The 12691-nt window shown below is 47.4% G+C and overlaps 1 protein-coding gene across 2 annotated transcripts in view; it reads left to right on the top strand.

The window, feature by feature from the left end:
• The window catches only part of LOC143890152 (uncharacterized), a 34589-nt gene that overhangs the window by 941 nt on the left and 20957 nt on the right, over positions 1-12691 (top strand). Inside the window, exon 2 of one of the 2 annotated variants that reach the window (XM_077394727.1) lies at positions 4614-5571. The exons of the other annotated variant lie outside the window; for it this stretch is intronic. Within the exon in view, the coding sequence (XP_077250842.1) occupies positions 4647-5189 (543 nt within the window). The 5' untranslated portion in view covers positions 4614-4646 and the 3' untranslated portion in view covers positions 5190-5571. Of the gene's footprint in view, positions 1-4613; positions 5572-12691 lie in introns of those variants that run through there. 2 annotated transcript variants of the gene reach the window in all.

Raw genomic sequence — 12691 nt, 5'->3', positions numbered from 1 at the left:
GGCCCAGAGTTGTGGCTCCGGACGGCCACTTCGACATTCAAGTCAGAAACGGGTAATCACAGACAATAGACGGGGAATGGGAGAGAGCTTAGTTAGGTTACTGGACCCGAGAAGAAGAGAGGGTGAGTCCCTTTGCTTGAGTGCGTAGTCCCCTTTTTATAGAGGTGGAGATCCACGATCTTGGAGATATCAATCGTGCCTTTGATTTCGCCTACGTGGGGCATGATGGTGGGAGAATAAGATCGTGGAGACATCGATCCTATCCTTGATTCAATCCACGTGGAGCTTGATAGCTGGCGAATAAACACGTGGAGATACGGTTTGCGATGATTATGGGCGAATATCGGGGATGGTGATTTAGGCGGGACGTTTCAAATTCGAAAGTCGCGCCTTACGCGTATCGGCCGTCCGGAGTTCCCGTTTGGAGGCGAGATCTCCGCGATCGCGTTTGGTTCCCTAGGTAGCTCGGTACCGTCCAAGGGAGAAGTATCAAGGAGGTTCAATCGAAGTTCATTACCGAGCGTTGTTGCAAGGATTGTGTTGACCCAGTTGAGTAATGGGGAAGGGGTTCGACGTTCGGTGCCGGATAATGGAGAAGGGGTTTGAGGTTCAGTGCCGGATATACCGATTTTACCCCTAACATACTGCCCCCTACTTTCTTGTCCCTTTGTAAGGGTCAAGGAAGTAGTTAAATTTTCAAAGGGTGGGCCGGTGCCGACCTTCTGGAGGTGATGGAGTCGAAGCGTCTTTCTAGGGAATCGGCGGGCGGATTCAATGTCGTGTCCTTTAATAGATGCGTTATCCATCCTTAAGGGTTTTTCTTGGAAAACGGCGAAAACATTTAACTCCCGTCTATTTCCCACACGGTTTTTTTTTGGAAAACGGGTCGGGCCCTTATTTCCCGCTTTATGGGAGATTTCGAAAATCTGCGGGACATTAAATCCCGCTCGATTTTCTCGCCGGGCGACCCTATAAAAAAGGGGGGGTGAGGGGGAGAGGTGTCTGTCATATGTTACTTTTTCTTCTCTCTCCCTTCGCAGCTTGTCTGTCAAAAGATGTCTCAAGAGGCCGTCGGCGACGATCAACTAGGGGCAATGGCCCCGGCGGTGGAAATGGAATTGCTTTCGGATGGGGATGGAGAAGATCCTCCCGTCGCTAGGGAACCAGTGGCCTGCAGAACTAGGAGGTCACAAAGGTTGAGAGGTCGCCGGCGGTGGAGCCTAGTCCGCCGGAAACGGTAACTCCGGTGGCGGTGGCTTCCTCATCGGCCGGAGCTGAGGGGGTGAGTCGCGTCCCCCAAAGCCAGAAGAAGCGGAAGGTGGAGATCCCAGAATACTCGGGTTCCTCCGCTCCTAGGGATTTCCTCGTTCCTGGCGAGGTACCCCACTTCGTCGCCAATTATAGGCGGTCCCTGAAGCATACTATGGAGAGGGGACAGAGGTGGGCAGATCAACTTCTCCAGCAAGGCTTGGAGGTTCTTCGGCCGAGGGCCGAAGTCGGGAAGTTGGAGATGGAGAACGAGGCCCTGAGAGTGATGCTGCAAGGTGCGACCGAAAGTAGCACGAGGGCCGGCTCCGCGTCGCCCGGTCTTGAGCCTCGTCTGGAGGTGAATTCGTCGGGGAAGGACTCTGAAGAAGATCCGGAGGAAGATCCGGAAGAAGACCCGGGCGAATGATGAGACCTTCGGCTACGACCGTGGCACGGTCGATTTTGAAGCCTCCTTCTGGGGCAAAGAGGATCGTGCCAAGTGGGTGCCGTGGCGATGCTGAGGTCCAACGTCCGGTAGCGTTTTGGCAGTTTACCAGACGCATGATACTGAAGCTCCGGGTGTCGACTGTTCTCAATTCCTTCCTGTCTTATTCCGCTAGTCGTAGTTTAGCACGGTTTCGAATGTATTTTCTTTTCCTTGCATCTGGCCTAGAAGCCCACCTTTTGTAAAGGTTTCTTCATTTGTGAATGAAAGGATTTTTGTCATTTTCCATGTCTTTTTGCATTGTTTACATTCAATGTCGCGAGTAGCTTGTAGATAAATTGTGAACTTAGTATCAATGACAGTTGGAATCGAGCATCGCGACTTACGCATTATTATGCAAAGGAACGTCGTTTTGGTTGGGCTCACATTCATGATACAAATGAGAACATTCGGCCCCGGGCATATTCTAACCTTGCTGCAGACATAACGTAGTTTGAGTGTATTGTATGACTTTATTAAGCGACACTCGGTACCGGAGTATTCCTTCTGAGGGGCGTTTCGAGGGGACACGTGTAATAGTTGTGGCTTTTCAGGAAACAGTGGTTTGGCGCTTCGAACAATGATGACAAAACGGCGCATTAATGATTTGGGTAACTGTGTGAGTGTTAAGGGGCGCCACGTGTCGCATAATGTCAGAGTGACATGACTTTTTGAGTTTTCCCGCGCGTAGACCTATAAAAGCCCGCTCATTTTTCTTTTTTATACGATTATCTCCCCCTCTCTTTTCATCCATTGCTCCGGCGAAATCCTTTTTCCGATGGTCTGCTTCCCTTTTTCCGTTAGAATTTCCCATTTAGCTTCGTTCTTTTGCGTTAACCGGAGGTTTAGAGGGCGCCAAGTTCCCTCGGCTTGATTTCCCTTTTCTTTCAAGGTGCTGGTTCGTCTTCCCCGGCGAGTTTCACGGTTTCCTCCCTCCAATCTCATCGGTGCGTTTCTCAACCCAAACTTTTCATTTCGTTTCTTTTAGAGTAATAATGTCGGAGAATACGGATTCCCAAAACCCGTCGATTGAGCCCGTGGGGATGGAGGGAACATCTCCTTCTCCCCAAGTTTCATCGGAGACAGAAGTGGAGAGCGTGTTGGGACAACCGTCGGAGACAGAGGGGAGGAGCGCTTTGGGGTGGCTGTCGGAGATGAGGCCCATGACTAAGACCAAAAAGGTTGGCGGTGTCACAACGGTCGCAAAGAGCGAAGGATCATTGAAGAGGATAGCTCCACGGCTAAGAAAGGAGGTGGGTGCGATTCTTCCAGTTGAACGTCCAGGTGCGGCGGAGCCGATACCGAGTGACGCACTAGTAATTGCCGCTTTAAGAGAGGATAGGAGCAATTCACGATCGGCGCCGATGGACGTCCAGACTAGAGTTGTGGCTCAGGAATCTGTGGAATTTCATAAGCCTAGGTTGCCTCATAGTGTAGCATATCGTCCTGAAGTTGCCATGAGTTCGGTAGGTATCCTTCAACCTTCGGACCTTGATCATCTGTGGGAGAAGTATCACATTCCGGACGATTATGAGATCCGGCTTCCCAGCCTTGATGAACGGGCGTTTAGTAGTAGTGTGAAGGGAGAGACGACCTTCTATAAGGAGGTTATTGAAGCGGGGGTTCGCTTCCCACTCCACCCAATTCTGATAGACTTTTTTTATTTTTTTGGTCTGGCACCATCCCAGATTTTTCCAAATGGGTGGAGGGGTCTTCTGGCGTATATAGCGAAAAGTAAAATGGTGAGGGCCCCACTATCACTGGATGTTATCAGGAAGTGTTTCCTCATAAAGATGAAAGGGGAGTGGGTAGACGTGTCCCAGCGGCAGACACTGATGATCATGGGCAGAGCTCCCTCTTCCATTAAACGATGAAAGAATGAGTTCTTTTTCATAAAACCGCCTCAAACAACCGGATGGAGATTCCCCTTTGATTGGAGAAAGCCCAACGGGGAGAAGATGGGGTTGCAGTTTTCTCTGCAGACCTTGAGTCAGTTAATTTTCAACGACGTCGTGGGTAGGGGTGTGAATGTAGGGAAGGAGAGGTTCAACGTTCGGGATTTCAAATCCGAACATGTATTGGTGAAATTCGGTCTGAGCAACGTCGTGTTAGACTCAGAGGACGAGGCTCGGAGCAAAGGGGAGGAATACGAAACAAGTGCTAACGAGATTCGGTCTGGTGATTCCCTTCTCCGATCTTCCTTTTTGTATTTCTGCTCGCTTTCCTTCTATTGTGTTGTGACTGAATTTCTGATTTTATCGCAGAAATGGCGGCACAAGGTTCGGGCGCTAATATTTCCGCCTCAGCAATGGAGGAGGCGAGGAGATTGAAGGCCGAGGAAGTGGCTCGGCAAAAACAAGACAGAGCCATGAAGCGCCAGGCAGCCAAGGCCGGCAAAACCTCGGCCCTGTCTGCGGGGACCACTGGTGCCACATCTCCGGAGAAATCCGTGCTTAGCAAGCGGCAGGCAGAAATATTGGAGAAGAGCCCTAGAAAAAAGGGTAAGTCGATCGAAGAGGAGGGTAAAGTAAAGACCAAGTTGTGAGCGAGGAGTTTTTGCCCGTTGAAGGTTGCGAGGGAACCCAGGCTTATTTCAAGCCGGGACTCTTCCGAAAGATCAGGCTACCCAACAGGGGTCTTATTTCGACCCTTGCTAGAAAGTGGGTATTGAAGATTCCACCTTTCGCAATCCGAGGGTGGCTGTGGAAATGGTGATGACGAGTGTTCTACCGAGAGACTTGGTAGGGTTGGAGAGAAGTTCGCACTCCGCCGTAGGCCGGGACATGGTCGCTGTGGCAAAGAAGGTGCGTATTTTAGTTTTACTTTTCCAAGTATCCTTCGGTTCCTGCAAATATTTACTTTTTTCTCTTTCTGCTTGTAGCTGTCAGATATTTGTTCTCATGCCTCGTGGCACATGGAAAGGTATCACTCTCTTTATGCTCACGCTTCCAAGGAGATGAAGAATCAAGTGGAGGCTCGTGCGAATGACAAGAAGGTGTTTGGGGATTCCCTGGCGAACGTTCGGGCAAATGCCGAGGCTGAGCTCCAAAAGATCAAAGACGAACTTGTTTGTGAAAAGGAGATTTGTGCTGAACTGGAGAGGGTGAGGGACGAGGTCGCTGAGCGAGAGGAAGAAGTTCGGTCCCGGGCGATCTCCGAATTCCGCCAATCTCAGGAGTATCAAACAGATATGGTGCTTCACGTTCTGGAGTTTGAGGCGAAAGGTTTCGTTGACTGTCGAAACCAAATCAAGGCCATAGATTCTACTTTTCCCATCGAAAGACTTGAGGGACCACCGGGGACTGAGCTTTTCCAGGGAGAGGATTCCGAGGCGACCGAAGTCAATGAGGCAAATCTGGCGGTTACGTCTCTTGGAATAGAATCATCGGTCCCTGGTATTGCGGTGCCTTCTACCGAGGAAGTTTTGGAGAAGGAAACTCAGGGACATGTCCCTTGAAAATTTTATCTTTCCCTCTTATGATCTGGTTTTGTAGAAAACTTAACTTTATTTGGTTGTGGATGGAAGGGGTTTGTCCTTCGAAGTGACTTTGGTGATGTACTTTAAGATACTCCTACTTTTCTTGGAGATGCACTTAAAACATTTTTACCTTTCATTGGCGGTGATGATTTTTTTTTGTCGATCCTCGTAGAACGCTTAACTTTCTCTTGAAGTAGATAGGCTTTTTACCGAGCCTCCTAGGGCATCGTTTTATGGGTCATACCTTTTAAGTAGATAGATGCTCACCGAGCTTCTTGGGGTGTCGGTTTATGGGTCACACCTTTTAAGTAGATGGACGCTCTACCGAGCCTCTTGGGGCGTCGGTTTATGGGTCACACCTTTTAAGTAGATGGACGCTCTACTGAGCCTCTTGGGGCTTCGGTTTATGGGTCACACCTTTTAAGTAGATGGACGCTCTACCGAGCCTCTTGGGGCGTCGGTTTATGGGTCACACCTTTTAAGTAGACCTCTTGGGGCGTCGGTTTATGGGTCACATCTTTCGTTCGTAGCTCGTTCGACGTGGAGATTTGTTAAATGCTTAGGGAGCAACCGTTTTCGGAGATAAATAATCGCAAAGGAGACTTCATCACTTTGTGGGATTTGTTTACATGTCTGTAATATCACAAAGACAAAGAACAAACACGCAGATTTATTGAAAGTAAATGAAAAGATAGAATTGAGTTACATTTTTGCCTATGGGTAGAATTTCTTCAAATTCGAAAGGTGCCAAGTGCGGGGGATAGGGTTGCGCCCCAAGTCTTCCAATTGGTATGAACCTGGCTGGAGGGTGCGTGAAACAGGGTAGGGTCCTTCCCAAGTGGGAGCCAACTTTCTGGAATTGCGAGGGTTGGAGACTTCGGACTGCCGTAGTACCAAATCGCTCGTCCTCACCGCTCTTTCCTTTATTTTGGAATTGTAGTATCAGGCGACCCTGTGCTGGTACACGGCTACCCTGACTCGAGCCTTTTCTCTAGTTTCTTCAATGAGGTCGATGCTGCTCCTTAGGTGGTTGGGATTGGTCCTTTCATTGTATGCTTCGAGTCTCGGGGAATGGGCTCCAATCTCAACGGGTATCACCGCATCTACTCCAAAGGCGAGGCTGAATGACGACTCTCCCGTCGCGGTTCTGGGAGTAGTTCGATAGGCCCAAAGGAGATTTGGTAGTTCTTCTGCCCACGAGCCTCGGGTGTTCTCAACACGTTTCTTTAACCCTTGCAGAAGAGTTCGATTAGGTACTTCTACCTGTCCATTAGCTTGCGGATGACCCACTGAGGTGAATCGTTGATCGATAGCGAGTTTTCCGCAAAAGTCTTTGAACCTTCGGCTTGCAAATTGGGTTCCATTGTCGGTCACGAGGATCCATGGAATGCCGAACCTGCATATGACATCGTGATAAAAGAAGTTTTCCTTTTCTTTGGAAGTAATCTTCTTTACTGCCTTGGCTTCGACCCATTTGGTGAAATAGTCGATGGCGACATACATCATTCGGTGTCCCCTGGTTGAGTTAGGAAAAGGTCCTAACAAATCCATTCCCCACATTGCAAACGGGACTGGATTGGAAATGGGCTTGTAGGGAACTGCGGGGAGACGGGGCACAGTAGCGAACTTCTGGCATTGTTCGCACTTTCTGACAAAATCAGAAGTGTCTTGCTGGAGGGTCCACCAGAAAAAGCCTCGGCGGAGGATCTTGTGAGCCAATACCTTCTCGCCCGAGTGGTCGCCACAGATTCCTTCATGGACTTCTCTCATGGCGAGCTCCGCGGCGGAAGGTTGGAGGCATTTCAGCAAGGGCCAAGAAAAGGAGCGTTTATATAGTTTTTGTCCGTCGAGAATATAATGGGCGGCCCTTGCTGCTAGGCGTCGAGCTTCTTTCCTGTCCGGAGACATGATACCGTCTTTCAAATATTGTATTAAGGGGTCCATCGAGCTAGGTTCCTCGTTGAGTTGTAAGACTTCTTCTCTTTCAACGCTAGGCTGAGGGAGGATCTCGGTGTAGATGTTTTCCTATTCGAACATTCCGGAGGAGGCCATCTTGGAAAGAGCATCGGCACGGGCATTCAAGGTTCGGGGGATTTGTACTATTTGAAATTCTTCAATGATGGAGATTTCTCTTCTTACCTTTTCTAGGTATTTGATCATCTGCTCCTCTTTAGCCTCGCTAAAGCCATTCACCTGGTTGACTACCAACTGCAAATCACTGTGGACCCTGATTCGGTTGACTTGTAATTCGGCAGGGAGAGCTATTCCCGCGATCAGGGCTTCATACTCCGCCTCGTTATTAGATGCTTTGAAATCTAGGCGCAGAGCGTGTTTAGCAATAAAATTGTCCGGCCATGTTATGACTAGGCCGGCACCACTGCCCCCAGCATTAGAGGAGCCGTCCACATATAACATCCAAAGTGGATTCTGATTTTGCTGGTTCGGGGTCGATTCTTCGGCTGTGAGGTTTGACTCTTCTGACTCCTCCTTTGGCACCGTACATTCTACGATAAAATCTGTCAGGGACTGAGATTTGATCGCTGGACGGGGTATTATTTGGATGTCAAATTCACCCAATTCGACCGCCCAATTAATCAGACGTCCAGAGGTGTCGGGCTTCTACAATATCTTCCGGAGAGGTTGGTCGGTGAGTATGGTGATAGGATGAGCTTGGAAATACGGACGGAGTTTTCTTGCTGATATAACGACAGCGAAGGCGAAAATTTCAATTTCTTGATATCTAACTTCGGCGTCATTGAGCACTCTACTAACATAGTAAATAGGTTGCTCCATTATTCCTTCCTGCCGAACGAGTACCGAACTTACTGCGGAAGATCCAACTGCTAGGTACAAGTATAAGCTTTCCCCCGGTACTGGTTTGGAGAGCAGGGGAAGCTCTTGGAGGTATGCTTTTAGCTGATCAAAGGCAGCTTGACACTCTTCTGTCCATTGGAAATCTTTCACAGTTCGGAGGTCTTGAAGAAGGGTAGACATCTCTCAGCAGATTTGGACATAAATCTGCTGAGGGCTGCAATTCTACCAGTGAGCCTCTGCACATCTTTGACTTCTTTGGGTGCCGTCATTTCTAAAAGCGCCTTGATTTTTTCGGGATTGGCTTCGATTCCTCGTTGACTAACCATGTGTAGACACCCCATTTTGTTTTGTTTTAATCAACAAATAAATTAGTGTGTTAAATCCATGTGAGAACCCCCTCTATCATTGATTTATATGTTTTAGGTCATTAATATCTTGATCTGACTTTACGGATCATCAATCGGGACAAAATAAGCTAGGGTCACTTCATAGCCCGGACCCTGATTCCATTCCGAGACCCGATTTCCGTAAATCGTTAGATCAATGGCAGATCTTGACCTGGGTCTAACCATCCAAAACCACCTAACCTCTCCTCTCATCCTAACCATCCAAACCTCACCTAACCTCACCTAACCTCTCCTCTCATCCTAACCATCCAAACCTCACCTAACCTCACCTAACCTTACCTAACCCCACCTAACCTTACCTAACCTCATCCTCTCATCCTAACCATCCAAAACCACCTAACCTCACCTAACCTCCTATCCCATTCTCCTATAAATACCCTCTCATCCCACCATCCAAGAAAAGAAGAAAAAGAACCCCTCTCTTAGAAAATTCATCCCTCTCCCTCATCTCTTCAAGGGTTCGGCCATCCTTGCCGGATCGAGTGATTTTATACGTTGGGTGATATATATCAAAAGCAGTCATTATCAAGCAAGGAATCATCTTCAAGGAATTAACATCAAAGAAAAATCAAACACAAAGTGGGTTTCCAAAGAGGTAGGCATTTATTTCAATTCTATGTAGGGTCTGTTTTCATGCATATCTTTTACTTTAAAAGAAAAACCATGTTAGGAAGCATGTAGGGTCCGTTTTCCCCCTGGTTAGCCTCTGGTTAGACCCTGGTTGCACCCAGGTTCGCTGCTGGTTGCACCCAGGTTCGATGCTGGTTGCACCCTGGTTCCCTACTGATTCGCACCCTGGTTCCCCTGCTGGTTGCACCCTGGTTCCCTACTGGTTGCACCCTGGTTCCCTGCTGGTTGCACCCTGGTTCCCTACTGGTTCGCACCCTGGTTCGATATTGGTTCGCACCCTGGTTCGATATTGGTTCGCACCCTGGTTCCCTGCTGGTTCGCACTCTGGTTAGACCCTGGTTGCACCCAGGTTCGCTGCTGGTTGCACCCAGGTTCCCTCCTGGTTGCACCCTGGTTCCCCTGCTGGTTCGCACCCTGGTTCCCTGCTGGTTCGCACCCAGGTTCGCTGCTGGTTGCACCCAGGTTCCCTGCTGGTTGCACCCTGGTTCCCCTGCTGGTTCGCACCCTGGTTCCCTGCTGGTTCGCACCCTGGTGCACCCTGGTCCGCACCCTGGTTTGTACCCTGCTTCCTCCTAGTTAGACCATGGCTAGTCTCGGGTTTGCTCCTAACTTAGACCCGACTCACTTGACCCTAACCATTAACCCAATCCAACCAAGTAATATCCCAACACAATCCGAGTCGCATGTCTGAATCCATTTGGCCGAATCTCATAAGCCCGCCCATTTTGAATTCCCAAAATTCAAACCCTTGATGATTCCTATATGCTCAATTCTTTGATGCAAATTCCCAATTCCAAAATCCCATTGATAAATCAATGTTTCTGAATCTCAAGTCCAATGCTCAAATACAAACCCGATTCCTGATCCAAATACCAATTCTGTTTTCCAAAATCCAAGTAACCTCCCCAGTGGAACTACGTGTGGCTTGATCCCCATCACGGGGTACGTAGGCAATTTGGCACTCCCAAGTTCAGTCGCACCTTTCTCTATCTTTCCCATTCCCTCACACTATTCATCATCTCGATTCATCTCGTGTCTCTCGGAACCATTGGATTATGGTTTCCGTCGTAAGAACCCTTAGAGCCCAATTTAGGAACAATGGTGTCGTGTCGTGTTGTGTCCTAAGTTTTAGGGAGTCCTAGAGTTAGGAGTCCAGCCTCATCACGGACGCTTGCTATGTATAGCAACCGTGCCATAGGTCTAGTTACACTAGTCACCCAATCTTTCCCTAGGACAAGCCTAGTAAACTAGGATGTAAGGCAAACCTGCATTAGTCTAAGGGACCATTTGCATTTAGATGAGAATCATATAGCATCTTAGATGAAATCCTAAGATAATAAAATCTTCAACTTGAATTAAATAACTTCTCCTAAAACTGTTGAAACAGTCAATCCCGTCTAGGTCGGTGTCTTAGTTGAGTTAGGCATATGTAACTTAGCTTAGGTGCACCGAACTACGTCGACTCTGATCCCAGTGAGGCTTGGGTACGTAGGCAGCTTGGATGTCTGATGGCATACCACCCGCGAGTCGGCACCACAAACAAATTGTGGTGTTTTGTATATTAATTTTCTTGTAAATGCTTAATCAAATCACTTAGGACTTTCCATGAAATTAGAATTTTAGGAGAACTTTCACTTAGATTGAATCCAGACAAATTAATAAATCAAGATACACATTTAGGATTCACATTGAAATTAGATCATAGGATGCATGTCACTTAGTTCGCACATTAACATAGAGTTGAATGAGCCATTTAAAATAAATTTAAAAGAGTTAGCTTTTGGAATCGAAGACCGATTATCGGGCAAGAATGGTGCATGTGGTGGATAACTCCCCATACCTTCCATTCTCGTAACCAGGTAGCGAGTCTAGATTTCTGGTTAATTACGGGTCCTAGATCCCACATCTAGGTGGCGACTCTGTCAGCCTCTTTCGTGTGGAATTCGGATTGCCTTAGTGATCCCAAGTTCACAGGAAAGATTAATTCAAATCAACATTAAAATGCACACGCCAATCGCGTGGGTACGAGAGACCAAGAGAGAGAGCGCGGCGGCTCGCGCCCCACCCCTCTCGCGGGATCGGGTCCCACAGTCTGGCGACTCTGCTGGGGATCACCTAACTTCATTAAAATTCCAAAAGATAATTCATTTGAATTTAATTTAACTGGCTCATAAGAACTCTATCTCTTGTATACTTGTCAGATTAGTTTGTCTTGTTTTATTTTCTCATCACATTTTACTCAAACTTAATCTAACAAAACCTGAAGGCATCATAGATCGCGCGAACTTATTGCACACACTTACATCACTTGCATCTAAACTCTTGCATCTCACGTGCACACACGTCCTATTTTAGGAACCCGGAGTGTTATCTAGCATGGTTGACTGGGATTTCATCACCTGGTGCCTCTGTGCTAGAGAAGCATTCCACCCTTAGCCTGGTACCTTTATGGTACGTAAACGGATCTCTTGTTTACGTACTGATACGCCGGACACTGGTACAGTATATCGAGCAGGGATTCGCGCTAAGGGAACTCTTGGCCTTACCCCTAGATTAACCTACACATGCATGTAGTATACGAACACATGTGCATCACGTGTGTGAGCCTAGTTTAGGATATCCTACCCATTGGTGTCTAGATTAGGCCGTGGTCCATCTTCCAATGGTCACGATCGGTCCTTATATACACGAACAAAGTCATGAGTCGAGATTCTCTCTCCACTCCGATAGATTAGGATTAAGGTTGATGCCTTCAGGTAACACTGATAAAATGTGAAAAAAAAAAAAATTCCCTTTGGGTTAGGATATAAATCCCATCATTTCCAAAGATCTCATAGGATTAGTCATTCATGATCTATCCGTTGAAAGCAATCTTATGCTATCTCATCTAACCTTTTGATCGTGCGCCTTTCGTTCTTCTGTCATACGATTCGATCGTATCTTCATGCCATCCCCTAACTGGCAGATGCAGAATCTCACAATCTTTCGATTATGCGTTCTCATGATCTGATCATGCCTGGTCCAGATAATCCAATCTTGCTTGTACCCCTGGTCTGTTCCTCCTCTAGGGGCTACCTTTTTCAAGATTATTTTGCTAAGTCCTTCAGAGTTCACTCTCAGAATCCTTGAGCTAGGGGCATTTCCCTATGCGAATCAGTCATCATTGTCCAAAATTGAAAGTATCAGCCATGATGATGTTCAGAACGAACCAGCCTTCGCCGAGCCTTCAACGCCAAACAGTTGCAGCAGTTAAAGTTTTAGTCACTTACTATTTTATGTTGAGTCAGTCATCATGGTCAGTATAATTGTTGAGTCCGGTCTTACAGTTAAAGGTCAATGCCTAGTCCAGGCAAGTTATCTTCTGTTTCCCTTTCTTATTTAGAGTTGTGAATCCTGAGCATGTTCAGGATAGGTCGTCTGATGTAATAGCTTTTCTTTAAATAAAATTTCAGTCAGTTCCAAAAAGTTCACTTGTGTCTGTTCTTAAGTGTGCTTCTGATCTTAAAATAAGACTCCCTCCTCAAATGAGGACAAAATTGACGAAACTCCACTTGAGTCACAGCAATTACTTGAACGAGAGGAGGAGCGCCAATCCCAACCTTTCAAAGATGAAATTGAAATGATAAACAC

The sequence above is a fragment of the Tasmannia lanceolata genome, unplaced genomic scaffold (genome assembly GCF_043159265.1).
Source record: "Tasmannia lanceolata isolate RefF3 unplaced genomic scaffold, GAP_Taslan_0.1 ptg000013l, whole genome shotgun sequence".
NCBI lineage: Eukaryota > Viridiplantae > Streptophyta > Magnoliopsida > Canellales > Winteraceae > Tasmannia > Tasmannia lanceolata.
Note: the sequence above shows the minus strand (reverse complement) of the source record. Positions and strands in the feature narration are given on the sequence as shown.